This window comes from Brachionichthys hirsutus, chromosome 21 (genome assembly GCF_040956055.1).
Source record: "Brachionichthys hirsutus isolate HB-005 chromosome 21, CSIRO-AGI_Bhir_v1, whole genome shotgun sequence".
Taxonomy (NCBI): domain Eukaryota; kingdom Metazoa; phylum Chordata; class Actinopteri; order Lophiiformes; family Brachionichthyidae; genus Brachionichthys; species Brachionichthys hirsutus.
In genome coordinates, this window is record NC_090917.1 from 5,934,743 (window position 1) to 5,949,424 (window position 14,682).

At 46.6% G+C, this 14,682-nt stretch overlaps 1 protein-coding gene across 1 annotated transcript; it reads left to right on the forward strand.

Moving 5' to 3' along the window:
* Positions 1-4,997: 4,997 nt before the first annotated feature.
* raraa (retinoic acid receptor, alpha a) lies at positions 4,998-11,320 on the forward strand. The gene is made up of 6 exons (XM_068754777.1): positions 4,998-5,124; positions 9,469-9,629; positions 9,716-9,892; positions 9,983-10,187; positions 10,316-10,474; positions 11,108-11,320. The coding sequence occupies exons 1-6, from the start codon at positions 5,013-5,015 to the stop codon at positions 11,302-11,304; spliced, it is 1,011 nt and encodes a 336-aa protein (XP_068610878.1). The 5' UTR covers positions 4,998-5,012; the 3' UTR covers positions 11,305-11,320.
* Positions 11,321-14,682: the final 3,362 nt, after the last annotated feature.

Consider the following 14,682-nt stretch of genomic DNA (forward strand, 5'->3'; position numbering starts at 1 on the left):
TTGCATCTTCAGTTCTATTTGTTTTTCAAAACCAATGTGAGAAAGTTGCCCTCTCAGTGACTGTTGTGTGTCGGCGTGGCCCGGGTTGGCGAGCACACCTGTGTGTGTGTGTGTGTGTGTGTGTGTGTGTGTGTGTATGTTTAATGGAGGTATTTTAAGGACTCTTCCCTGCAGCAAATCTGAAATCAAGAAATTATACTTGCATCTTCAGGTCTATTTGTTTTTCAAAGCCAATGTGAGAAAGTTGCCCTCTCTGTGACTGTTGTGTGTCGGCGAGCACACCTGTGTGTGTGTGTGTGTGTGTGTGTGTATGTGAGCGCACCTGTAAGAGTTTGTGTTCGCCCCTCTGATATTGATCAGCGCTTGCACGTCTGTCAGCGCTCCATACGATGCATGCTAACCCCTGTTGTCGCTCTCTCCTCTCTGCAGCGATAGAGACCCAGAGTACCAGCTCAGAGGAGATAGTGCCAAGCCCGCCCTCGCCTCCCCCGCCGCCCCGCGTCTACAAGCCCTGCTTTGTGTGCCAGGACAAGTCCTCAGGGTACCACTATGGTGTCAGCGCCTGTGAGGGCTGCAAGGTGAGACGCCCGGCCTTCCTTTTTAAAATCTGCCAAGCATGCAAGGTGTTTGTCAATCTTGTAACCGTTGTGTGACTTTTACCAGGTGAAAGGAAAAAAAACCACCAAAAAAAACCTCAGGTCTGAGAGGATGAAAGGCTTGTGGATGGTTTTGGGGTTTTCCACACTGCAATTAATTCACAGCTTTTTCACAGGAAACATTTACTGACTAACATTCAATTTATTGAACTATTCAGTTATCAATTTGTTGATACGGCCTATTGCAACACTCGAAACGGCAGCCTGTTTCTGCCCACGTTGTAACGGTGGCCTGCATGATGGACTTCACCCTCACAATGTACAGTATGTGGAACTTTGTCATTGTGCCTAATCGCATCGGCTTTATTGACGTGCCCTCGTCAGCCATCTGTTATCAACGCGGCCGTGTTGCACAGGTGCTGCAGAGGCCTCATCGCCCCCTCCTGCTCTGTTATCAGCCGATAGTCGCCGCGTGCATGCAAATACGTTCATGTTACCGCGAGCACACAGACCTCTTTTATCTCCCCTTCTGAAGGCACAGAGCCAGAGTTGTGTAAGCTCAGAGGAGGACAGAGACGAGGATGAGGTGAAATCTAATGTAAAGAAGATACTGCCAGGCACGGACCCTTTCTTTTTTATCTCCGCTCACACATGACCTCGTTTTATTTCATGAGCCGATCGTGCATTCCTGGATTTATCATAACAGGAGTACGTAAAGCCTCCATACGAGGTTTTCTCACGACTGCAGCTCCGTGTAATGCAATAGGAGGTTTGGAGTGGTGCTGGTGTTGACGGGTACCTGCTAGGCCCTCTGATTTAGTGAGTGCACAGCCAATTCCTTGTGTGCTTCCATATGTGCAGAGTTGGGAGTGGGAGAAGAATGGGGGGGCTGGAGCAGAGAGGAGAATAAAAAGCCAAGGAGTGCAGTAACAGGAAAAAAAAATGAAAGTATGAAGGAATGTAGAAATGGAGCTAAATATGAGAGAGACTGCAGGGAGTTAGAGACTGCACTCGGGGGGGGGGGGGGGGGGGGGGGGAGAAGAGAGAAGTGGTGCTGGGTGGAGGGGCCACATCTGAACCCAGTGACACCAGGAGGAAGATAGCCAGTATGGGAGGGGCGGGGGTTATGCAATGGGAGTTGACCTCAGGAAACACGGGAGTCTGGCACGCATGCAAACCTTTAACAAAACCCTCTGCGAAGCTCATCCTGCTCCCTCAGCAATAAAATGTTCATAAGAAAGTAAAGGCGAAGGTGGGTCCCGTCGACGCTTGGCACGAATTCATTTCGTGTGTTTTATTTACTTACGTTGTCAACTGAAATCTAAACCGGATGAGCTGAGTGCTCAGGAAGAATAACATCGCACAGAGACTGCTGCGATCCTCCTGCAGCTGCTCTGTAGTGCGTGTCATGGTGCACGGAAGGTGTGTGTGGTGCGCCAGCTGCACGATGGTTCAGAGGAAGTCCCTTCAAGAGGTCATTAATACAGCCCAGAAGGTCATTGGCTGCACTCTCCTCACACTAGAAGACTGGAAGACAGTTTTTCTTGTAGTTTGCACTGATGGAGGGCTTTGCTGTTGCTTTGATCGGGGGGGTCAATTGATTAGTCATTAAATGTTTATGTGTAATTCTAATTAGAATTTAAAGCTAATTAAACTCGATCCAGTGAAATCAATACGTACTGCGTATAAAGAGAGGAAGTTGAGAATAAAACCCGAATAATCATCTTCTCCTCCGAGGTCACAGTTTGTTCACTGAAACTCCGAACAGGCGTCAGATCCGAAGCTACAGCTTAGTTTGTGGTATTGGACACGATCAATCAGAGCTGATATTGTATTTGATATTGATACTTTATCAGTTGTTGACATGCTCCCTCAACCCGATGAAGTTTAAGCTTTTTAATTCTCCAATTTTTCGTAGGAATGCCAACCATACTATAGAATTAGATGGCTCAAGTATATTTGTTTTACACCGGCGAGAGAGAACGTGTTTACGCAGATTATGTTTGCAACAAAGTGAAACTCCTTCAGTTCAATGAGGCAAAGTGAAGAGCTGAAATTCTTAACAAAGAAAGAAGTTGAATGCAGGTTTTAAGGAGCTGCTTTAAACTTGTGACCACTTCATGCCGCCGTGTCCCTAGAACACAAATAAACAAATAAATAAATTGCTTTGATGATGATTTATTTTAAAAAAAACACAGAATGCGGCCGAAGTTTCAGCCGCTGATGCCCCGTCTGTGAGCCGGCTGTCTGCCCACTCAACAGCCGCAGTGCTAATTTGAAAAATTCACGATGCCTTCTCCGCGCCTCTGACTTCAGAGGAGATGACTTGGCATAGCGTGCTCAATAATTCAACACTACAGGCATGTGAATGTATACGGTTGTCTCATCTGGGACTGGGGTAAGTTGAGGGTTAGTCGCGTCGGCTTTGCTGCAGCACGCCAAACTACAAAGCCATTTCCTGGGGGGGCTTCATCGAACAGAGGAAGCAGGGCGGGGCTGCAGAGCTCTACTACTTGGAGATGGCTCATTCGTGTGTTGTTTAAGTTTTGCCGCCTACACATACTCACCGGCATTACACTATTTTCCCCCTGCAGATATGAACGCTTAAACATTAAATATGCATGCCCACCCACTCATGTTGATGTTTTTGTCTTGGAGGCATGGCAGTGCCGCAGCAGGTAATCTCTTCCGAGTATCCGCTGCAATGGCCGCTGTATATTTAAAATCCCCATCTGCTCCCTCTTCCTAAAGTGTCGCCCTTTATGCTGTACTGTACCCAGTATTCCTTTATATATCCCTCATATCGAGGACTGGTCTGGGCTGTTACTGCCTTGCAACAGAGCCACAGACACACACACGCACACATGCACGGTCGCAGTGGGAGGCTGGGAACGCATCCTTAATCTGGGCGCAAAGTGAAAGTCACGCTCCCCAGCCTCCTTCTTAATAAAGCACATCCAGAGAAGAATACGCTACCGTGCTCATAACGCACGGCAGGTAAATGACCGCAAATTCAAGAGCACATGGCACACACGCGATCACGTGTGTCCTGTCCTGGTTTCTCATCCCTCCCTCCCTCTTCCTCTTCACGCGGCTCTCATCTCCCCTGAACTCTGCGGGGCGGCTGACGGGCCTGCTGAGGGCTCTTGTCGCCGGGTGGATTAAACGGCGATACAAAAAGAGGCTTAAAGGCCACAGGAAGCAATGACTCTCTAAAGAAGGAGAAGGGGGCAGGGCCAGGGACAATCGACTGGCCCCGAGAGCCGCCAGCGGCAGCCAATCAGCAGGTGCTGCGGGGAAGGGATGGGTCAATCCCCTGGTATCTCTGGGGTCAGGGTCAGGGCGCTGTGGGATCAAAAAAGAACACGATGTACACCCACAGGCCCACACAAAGACCAGGTCTCATTCCTCAGCATCAGCAGCGAGAATTAAAATAAAACGAGAAACCTGCTAAAGATGCCAAGTCTTCAATTTCTTGCTGGGAAATGGTCAATAAAAGCCAAACCATGTTTGTCCACGCTGGTTTGTTACTCAGACAAACGGACAACAACCTGCTGACATGTCTTCCGAGTGATTCATCGGAGGCCTCGCGTCTGCTCTGTGCTGCCGGGAGATTCGAGGGGAAGCCGGTGATCCTCGAAGTACAAATTGCAGGCTTATGTCCACCGGCCATCTGTCAGCGAGCAAAGATAATCTCAGAGGCTGGGATTGGGCTCCATGACCCCCCCCCCCACCTCCCTGTGTCTCCCAGATAGCCCCAGCTAGCTATACCTACACAGAACACCCACCCATGTCGATACTGGCATTGACCCTGTATTACATTCGTCCCGAGCCCCCGCTCGCTGTGCGCTCACTCAGTTGTCGCTGATTAGCATTAACCTCTTTCCCTCCTATTGACTCTCTCAGGGCGTTGAAGCTGTAAAGACAGAGAGCCTGGAGGCCGCCTGGTATTAAGCCAGGCGGCCTAATAAAGGTTTATATAACAAAGGGACAACATTTAGAGGGCCACACCTTTGTGATGAACTTTTTTTTATTTGATCATGAAAAGAAATAAAATAAAATAGCAAACAATAGAAAATATATTCAAAAATGAAGATGTATTCAGACTAATGTTATCTAGCGGCACAAATTGTGTTCCATTTTTTTCTTCCCTTTATTTGGACATGGTTGGCTCCTTGCATCTTCTATTTTTCTGTGTTCTAGTTCATTTAAAAGTTGCAGGTAAAACTGATTTCCTTTTTGTTCCTGGCTCAATGATCTCAGCTGGCGTTGTGAAGCATCTCCAGAAGGCATTATCCTCCTTTATTTATCCTATTGTTTAAGTAAAGAGCCTCGTCTTTTTCCCAACCATCGCTCCCCCTCATCCTCTGTGTTTCTGTCTCACAGGGCTTCTTTAGGAGAAGCATCCAGAAAAACATGGTGTACACTTGTCACCGGGAGAAGAACTGCATCATCAACAAAGTCACCCGCAACCGCTGCCAGTACTGTCGGCTACAGAAGTGCCTGGAAGTCGGGATGTCCAAGGAGTGTGAGTGCAGTCACTGTTCTACCCAGAATGCCTTGCATCTGCAGTGCCCGAAGCTCGGAGCACCCATATCATTGTAGTGGATCAAATTCTGGAGGGGCTAGAAAGTTAACGCATGAGCATTTACTATTGATGCACCTGCATATGGATATATACTGTCTTTATGGTATATTTAAAGCTACTAAATCCCCCCCCCGGTGGGTTTAGTTTGCAGGAAATATCCACTGTGAAAGCCAGACACAGGGCGTCCATGATGCAGACTGGCAATAACAGTCAGGGTGTCGCCAGGCTTGGCAGGCCTCTGTGATGAATATGTTCTCACCTGCCGGGAGTGAAAGAGCAGGCGTCTGCTCCCATCACCGCACCCCGGAGGCTGTGTGCAGACACACACACACACACACACACACACACACAAAAGCAAGCACTCTGACTTGATAAAGTAATTGGAAGAGGTGTGACTGCAGAAAACACAAAGGCCAGCAGGGTTTTTTTTTTTTTTTTTTTTTACCTCACCCTGACTACTTCTAGAGATTTCAAGAATGTGTTTTGTCAGACACACTTTTCCTCAGAAATACTCAGAAATAGGAAAAGCCAGGCTTTCCTCCTCCTGACAGGTGCTTGCAGACGACTCCATCGCTTCCCTCTTTGCTTCCTTTCTTCCCAGCGCTATTTACCCCGTCTTTCTGGATCCAGCAAGTGCAGGGAGCACTCCCCATGCCACCGCACTCTGGCTTACAGTAAAATAAGTTATCCTCTGAGCTCCTTGCCTTTCAATGGGGCCATTAATCATAGTTAGAATGCTCTTTTACACACACACACCAGCAGCACACCGCTAGTGGATAGGCTGGACTTAGAGAGCCATCTAGTGATGGACAGGTAGTACTGCATGAGTGAAACAGCACCGAGTGGGTTTCTAAAGGGAATCGAGGCTGTAACCTTTTTTCTGATGGACGTTTTGTGGACGAGGGCGCACATTGTTCGTTTTACATCCTCATCTTTTGAAACCGGTCTGGGTTCGTGAAGGAGAGTCTGGACATCTGAGGCCAACAGGAAGTCCCTCTTTGTTTTCCCAGACACAAGCACACACATGTGTACAGGCACAAAAAAAAGCTTCAAATGTGCTTCACATTATGCACACGTTAAAATCAAAGGCAAACTGGAATGAATAAAAACTCTCAGCTTGTTAAAAACCAGACACTCGCAGAAGGTGGACCCGCTTGCTGCTGCTGGCGGGGGGGACATCTGGTGACCTTGTGTCTGCCGGTAGACGGCTTCAGATGACTGCCAGGCTCACTTCCAGGTGGCAATGCCAAGCAAGACTGCATCAGAATGAGCCTGTGTGTGTGTGTGTGTGCGCTTGTGCCTGGAAGCTTAGTGGTGCATAGCCTCAGCCGTCAAGTGTCCAAAGAAGACTAAGATTAATGTTCTAAATCTTGTTATTAAAGTTTACACTCATATACGATGATTTATAGCCCTGCGATGAACTTGTCCAGGGTGTAGCCCCGCCTCTTGCCCCCGTTGACTGCTGGGATAGGCTCCAGCACGTCCTGCGACCCGGTAACGGACACAGCGGCAAAAGAAGATGAATGAAAGATGATTTATGTTTATAAGATGTAACCCAGTCTAGTGATTCCTAACATGGGGGTGGCGACAACTCCAAAGGGCCATAAGGTACCTCTGCAGGGGTCAGAGGTTGAATATCAAGTTGTTTTAAATGTATATGCATTTTAAATTGTCTAATAATGCAATCAGGCGAAGTGAAGACGTTCCCGTTTATTCCCCAAATGAGCATATGTTGTCGTTATCCTTTTAGCGAGACTTCATAGAAATGTCATTAATATATTTATTATTAAGATGTGAAATCACTGAAACTGACTTTCTGTCGATTTTGAGAGGTCATCATACCCAAGTACCTCCCTCCTGAAATCTCAAAAGGTTTTGCTAGCATGTTCCTCGAGGAACGTGTCAGCAATCGAAAAACAGAAATAAAAGTCAAGAAAATGTTCGATGAATGATGGAGAAAAGCACAAGGGTGGGATAAAATCAGCCTGTAAGGCGGGATAGGAGAGAAAGATGAAAGTACTGGACCCAGTGTGAGTGAGAATGAAACGCTTGAGTTGGGGGGGGGGGGGGGTGAAAAAGGCTGGAGGACAGAGGGAGAGAGAGAAAGTTTCATCAATGTCAACGGCGGCTCGATCGGCGCTGCGAGCGGCAGGAGCAGGGCCAACATTGACATTTTTATCTTTCCATTGAATTTAATCTGTGTGATGGACGAGCTGCCATTGCTTTAATTTTCCTCACACAAATTATCCCTGTCTGCCTACCTCTCACTGTCTCTTACACACACACACACACAGACACACACACAGACAGAGACACTAACAAACTGTATTATCTGCAGCTGAAAATCCACTATGAGAACAAATTAGAGTGGTGTGTGTGTGTGTGTGTGTGTGTGTGTGTGTGTGTGTGTGTGTGCTGTCATAGGACTGTGCATGCTACACGCCAGCTCTCGTAAATCATTTTTACGCGATGAACACGTAACCGCAAACAATCCCGGATGCACGCTCCCCCATTATCATTCGTATTCTCCTAATACATTTTGAAACATGCACACAGACGTCGCCCATAATAAAAGACCCGGGCACTCTTTCTTTCATTTTTGCCCCCCCCCCCCGGCCCCCAACAAGTTATTGCATGTGGCGATTCGCCATGACAGATTGCCAGTCGTGCCTAATAGTTCTTTAATGACTTCATTAAATTGTGTTGCGCGGCTTATGATTGCGCTGCCAATTCTTCAGCGTGGGTAATGTGGGGGCACTCGGGATGCCCCACTTATATCTGTGAATTAATTGGACATCAACGTTGTTGCAGCCCTCCCCTCTTGGCAAACAGAACACAGATTCCCAATCAGAACCGAAAGCAGGGCTGGCCCAAATGTGTTGGGCAGCTTGGGGCAGTTCTTTTCAGGCGTTCCTCTGCTTTCTGAGTCCTAATTGGCTCATTTGTGTAAATATAACGGGGAGTTAATTTGCTGTTTTGCTTGTTTTTGCTGTTTACAAAGTTTAGCCAGAATAACGCGCGGTATAATTTGGACAATTATCAGATTTCACTGCGTCGCTACGTCTGTTACCGTGACGACGCCAACGCGACTGCCAATGAAATGTATGGAAATAACTTAATGCAATGCTCTACCTGCACAGCGGGGGAGTCATTTCTTCTTTTGCTGAGCACTGCAATAACACGGTGCAGCATCAGACTTCCACGCCCCGCCTCCCTCCTCCTCCTCCTCTTCGTGTTCTCCAGACAGGGAGGCCTCTGTCCGGGCTGATGGATGAGCAGCAGCACCGAGTAGAGCATCTCTCTCACTCTCTCTCTCTCTCTCTCTCTGGCCTCAGGCCATGCCCCTCTGTCACAGACACTGATCTCCCATCAGCCCCCAGCACTCTCACCCTTAATGGTCAGGGTTAGGATTAAGACAAGACAATCTGATTTTAGGTTGGTAAATTCAGGCCACCCCAAGGGTTGATAGCGATGAGTTCAGGAAAGTGGGATCATTTCAAGCACGAGAAATACAATTTGTAAAAGGGGAGATAGGGTGGACCGGTGAGAAAGAAATGAAAGGATGAGGAAGGAGGACCATGCATTGTACGACCAGGAGAGCGAGCTGGGAGGGTTTTATCCCCCCCCCCCCCCAGCCATGCCCCTTTAAAACCATTACAGGAGGGATATTTGTCATATTATGTTATTAGATTAGCCAGGACCCCTAATGAAAGCTGTGGCAATTTGTCAGCCTTATGGATTGCTCCATCCACCACTATTTATCAGCGAGCACCCCACCCGTCTCACACACACACACACACACACCCCATAGCTAAACTGCACATGAGTCTGGATGGCTTGGGAGAAATGGATCAAGGCTGTAATGGGATTCCAATGCTAAACACCCCGCCTAGTGTTTTTGTCATTTGGGGTGAGCACACCGTTCCCAGTCAGATTGCCCAGAGGGAAACCACGTTGGATTATTCCAAGGACCCCCCCCCAAACCACCATTACTATGGTGCTTCTTAGAGGGAGCTGTCACAACATTCATCTTGAGGCAGCAGATCAGAGGAGGGACGCTGCTGCAGGCAGAGCGTTCTCTCCCACTGAGTAATCTGAAAGGCAAATCTATTCGCTTTTTTGTGGCAGGGATTATTTCCTGAAAACGTTTGTGATGACATCAACAATATAAGGTTACACAGTGTAGCTAAGGAACCGCTCTGTTTAAATACATTTGAGGTTAGTCACATGTCATAATTCCATCCATCTTCCCTTTGCCCCCCCCCCCCCCCCCCCCCCCTCCAGCGGTGAGAAATGACCGGAACAAGAAGAAAAAGGACGAGAAGAAGCAGGAGAGCACCGAGAGCTACGTGCTGAGTCCCGACACAGAGCAGATGATTGACAGGGTTCGCAAGGCGCACAAGGAAACCTTCCCTTCACTCTGCCAGTTGGGAAAATACACTACGGTCAGTGGCGACGCTGGCAACGTGTGTTTTTGTTGTTGTTGTTGTCTTGTTTGCTGTGAGACTAAGAGACATTTCCCCTCCTCCAGACCAACAGCTCAGAGACGCGCGTCGCCTTAGACGTAGACCTGTGGGACAAGTTCAGTGAACTCTCCACCAAGTGCATCATAAAGACGGTGGAGTTCGCCAAGCAGTTGCCCGGCTTCACGACGCTCACCATCGCCGATCAGATCACGCTGCTTAAAGCAGCCTGTCTGGACATCCTGGTGAGAGCAACGGCCTCGTGTTTTTACCTCACTGACCAGTAGCGGTTCAAGTCGGTTACCTGTTCTGTCCCCCCCCCCCCCCGTCTCCAGATTCTCCGGATCTGTACGCGCTACACGCCGGAGCAAGACACCATGACTTTCTCAGATGGACTCACGCTAAACCGAACCCAGATGCACAACGCTGGATTCGGACCCCTCACCGACCTGGTTTTTGCCTTTGCCAACCAGCTCCTCCCTCTGGAAATGGATGATGCGGAGACGGGACTGCTTAGCGCCATCTGTTTGCTCTGTGGAGGTACGACAAGTCAAAGCTTATTGTAGACAATTCTAAATGTGAAAAGGCCATCGAACAAGCCACCGTTTGACTTCCGTTACTCTCCACCTGGTGGCTAACTAAGATTATTTTCTCTGTACTTTTGGTAGATCGTCAGGACTTGGAACAGGCGGAGAAGGTGGACATCCTGCAGGAGCCCCTCCTGGAGGCGTTGAAGATTTACGTGAGGAGGAGGAGGCCCCACAAGCCGCATATGTTCCCCAAGATGCTGATGAAGATCACTGACCTGAGAAGCATCAGTGCTAAAGGTCTACTATATCACACATCTCAGTTTCTTGTACAGTAATACCTTGACATACGAGTATAATTCGTTCCTGGACTCAAATCGGTAACTCAAATCAGTCGTGTGTCAAATCCATTTTAACTGAATAACTGAAAACGATTTAATCTGTTCCGGCAGTTTAAAAACACTCAAATCAACGCTAATAATGGGAAAAGCGTTTTGAATTGCTGTTTAGATACACACACAGAATGATATAATAAATGAAATACAGTATTTCTGTAATATAAAATATGTTTTTATGATTTTTACCTTTGAAACAGACGATAGCGCTAACAGCGGTGTGCCGTGCGAGGAGGCGAGAGGGAGAGAGAGTTAAACAGTTTATACTTTATACAGTAATTGTACCTTACAGGTGCACTTACATAAACTTAGACATAATAGTTCTGCCTTTGGAAGGATTTGTGTTCTTGACAGCATCCTTCTGTTTGAGGATTGTGCTCGGAGCGCCCCCGGCCATTTAGAGCCGGCATCTGGAAGTTGCTCGTGTCTCGGGACATTCGTGTGTCAGGGTTTTACTGTGTTGAAGAGAAGGAAGGAATCCCTCAATTTATTTTGCGTGAAATTCAGTCATTGACATTTTTCTTCCATGTCCATTCAGGAGCTGAGCGTGTCATTACCCTGAAGATGGAGATCCCCGGATCCATGCCTCCTCTCATCCAGGAGATGCTGGAGAACTCAGAAGGTCTGGAAAGTGGGGCTGCAGGCAGCCGGCCCAGTGGTGCCCCCCCAGGCAGCTGCAGCCCCAGCCTGTCACCTAGCTCTGCCCAAAGCAGTCCCGCGACGCAGTCTCCCTAGTCGTGACCCACATTTTGATGTTTCCTCACAATGCTCTCAGTCTCCTCCTCTGACGTTCTTAAGAGGAGAGCAAAGGAGGAGGAGGAGAAGGGGGGGGGGGGTCTTTCAGCAGAACAAGCGTCCTCCTCTGCTACAACACAAATCCTCACCTCCTGATCTGCTTTCCCTCACTCTGGAGTACCATCCTAACGTAGGGAGGGGGGAGGCACAGGCTGGGGCCAGTTGCCCCTGAGAGACCACACCGTAAACACTGCTGATGACTCATCCTCCACTTCCTACCTTTGACTCAACTGCTGCTCCCCTCCTCTCCAACTTTCTCCTGAATACTCATGAACAGAAATCTGGAGGCAGCGGAGACCAGTTTTGATTCGAGCTGAGAGTGGGTCCGGCCCCCCCGCGGGACTAATATAGCAACAAGAACATTGCGTACAGACCGACTGACTTGACAGAACACCAGACACTTTTGTTTTTCTCTATCCCCTTGTACTCTGAGGCGGACTGCAAAGCATCGGACTCCTGTTAAGACCCCCTTCCTCATAGACTCTGGGTCTTTTCTCTCTTTTTTTTCAACTTCAACAGAACAGATTTCGTACAAAAGATATATGAATATATATATAGAGACAAGTTGAGGAACTATTGTGACTGACATGTCCGGAACAGAACGCCAGGCGGAAACGAGGACATGCTTTCTGAGATTAGAATTGTTGTACTCCTTCACTGTTTGAATCTTTTCATACCCGTTGAGAGACACATTTCAGTTTTGTCACATTTGTACATTACTCGAATTAACGAAAAAGCAAAAGATCTTAATCTCTTGCCATCACACACACACACACACACAGAGAGAAATGTGCACAGAAAACAAGTTGCAATGAATATCACCGACTATTCCAGGTTGGATTTGTTTTCCTTTTTCTTTATTTTACTTTCAAGAGAGAATTGGGGGGGAATGATTGTATGAACTCGGTTGTATGATATGGTCACAGGTCCTTTCAAGAAATCAGATTATTGAAGATTCATTATTGAGATGTATTTTAAGTAGCCTTTGAGTTTGTGTATATAAGCTGTATTCATTTCTTTAAAAAAACTATGAAGAGTTTTAGGCTTCACCTGATTTAAAAACAAAAAAAAACAAAAAAAACGTTGTGTTTTGTTTATAGGTTTGTGATGCGAGAAGAGACATTGTGAGCACATTTTACCGAAGGAAGTTCTTTAATGTTTTGTGACCTGCTAAATACTGGACAGACCCTTAATAACCAATCACTGGCTGTTCAGGATATGGCGTTCACAACCCTTTTCAACCTCCCCACCATAGACTTTCGAAAGATGTTTTTTTTTTTTTTTTTTAAATACAGTAGACGACAAACGTAGCACTCCAGTCGGGGCAGAGCTTTTTGGCCATGTAGCAAAAATGATTCTGAAAGTGATGAGCTTAGACGCCGCCTTGTAGCCTTTGCAGGGGTCAAAGTGTGCTGTAGCAGCTCAGCCCTCAAAGAAAGTTCAAATGTGAAGAATGGTGTACATACACACTGTATTAAACCCAAGTGATTCTGGGAAGTCTCTGAATGGATCAATAATCTGTAGTGGATGGGGAACGGCTAGATTGTAGGGATCCCGCTGCTCCATCGGCGGTCAGGCAAGTGAATGTTCCAAATGTGATGCGTGTCCATCTAGGTTCCACAAATCTCCCCATGACTAGCTGCGGTAGAAAAACAAATGTGTAGCTTTTTTATTTTTTATTTTTTTTTTTGCCAGATCCGGGGAATCTTTCGACCCTGAGACTCACTTTATGCCAAAACGCCTTCACAGTCAATACGCTCATCATCAAGACCGTCGTTACTGTACACACGCCAATGTCTCAGGAAGGAATCATTTTGTGTGCTTGGCCTGTTCTATGTAATGTTCTGTGCTGCACTTCCTAGCCCTTCTGTCACAAATACACACACACACACACACACACACACACAGTTCTGCTACTGAGCCCCTGAATCGTTCTTCAGTCACTCATTTTTGTCCGGCCTAGCAGACCAGGGCTCGCGCGGAGATACGCCGACCCTGACCCCACGGCGTCACGACCCCGGATGCCGGTGAGGAGTCTTTCTGAGTTCTTTATGTTCTTTTTATTTGTACGGTCAAAGCTGCTTTCATCATTACGGACTTCACCAGAACAGCGCACAACTTTTCCCTCCACAGCTAATTTGGAATAGCAACGGACACGATCCTCAGTTTGAGACGTTTGTTGCAATTTTGTCAGTGACTTTGGGGGGGGGGGGGAAACAAAAACGTTAAAAAAAACAAAAATAAAAGCAACATTTAATAATTATTAAATGTGTTCTCGTGTGTCATTCTTTCATTCTGTCTTCAGTAGACCTGTCCTCCATTCAGGACTTCATGTCCAAAATCAGGAACATGGGAAGGAGACGTGATACAAACCCATCACCAGTGTTGGGAAAGTAACTAGTAACTTAGAGTAATAATATTACTTTTTACCAGTAACGAGTAGTGTAACAAATTACTTTTTCATTTTGAGTAATAATATTACTTATTATTATATTTTTCAAAAGAAATATAGATATATATATATATATCCTTGTCTCACTCTTAAAAGTGCATTTTACTGTGTTGAAGGCAGTTTTCCATCCGAGGATGAAATTGAATTTAGGTCACCTAATTTCACTTTTGCATCAGAAACCATCTTTTTTTTTTCCCGTACAAAGCATTTTACTTTCTAAATACTTGCTGACTGAAGCCCGAATTCATTCATGAAATTAAATTTCTTAATCCCAATTTGGCAACAGAAACGGAAGAAAGTGCAGTCACGTGGTCAACTCTGAAAACGACAGGAATGAGCTGACGGCCATAACAATACCCAATCATGCTCATGTCGATTAATGAGAAGTGGCACATTGATCAGTAAATAACTTTACTGAGCAAAAATTATTGAAATAATTTTCTCTGTAGAGTTTGGTATTTTCCTACGTTCTAATTGAGACACGAACGCAGCATCGTTTTGTCTCGACTGAAACTTGTAGGTCTTAATTAAATTCTCAGATGTTTAGACATTCATAAATCGCTTATATTAAATTTAACAAAGAGCATCTGTTCTCGTCACTGCAGTAACAGTACTACTATTGATAAACCGGATTTATTACCTGTTCCGTGTGTGAACACCTGTCGCCGGTGTTCACGCATGGAACCCGGTCAGACAAACGGGTTCCACTGCGTGATGCCTTAAAGTTCTTATCTTTCCATCAGCGAGAAAGATTTAAATAAATTAAACACTTACGACATAAAGTACGTTGAGAGCGGAGAGCGTGTTTTCGGTGCAAAAGAATCCTCCGCAAACCATCCTGCCCTCTGAAAAGCGTCAACCTGCAC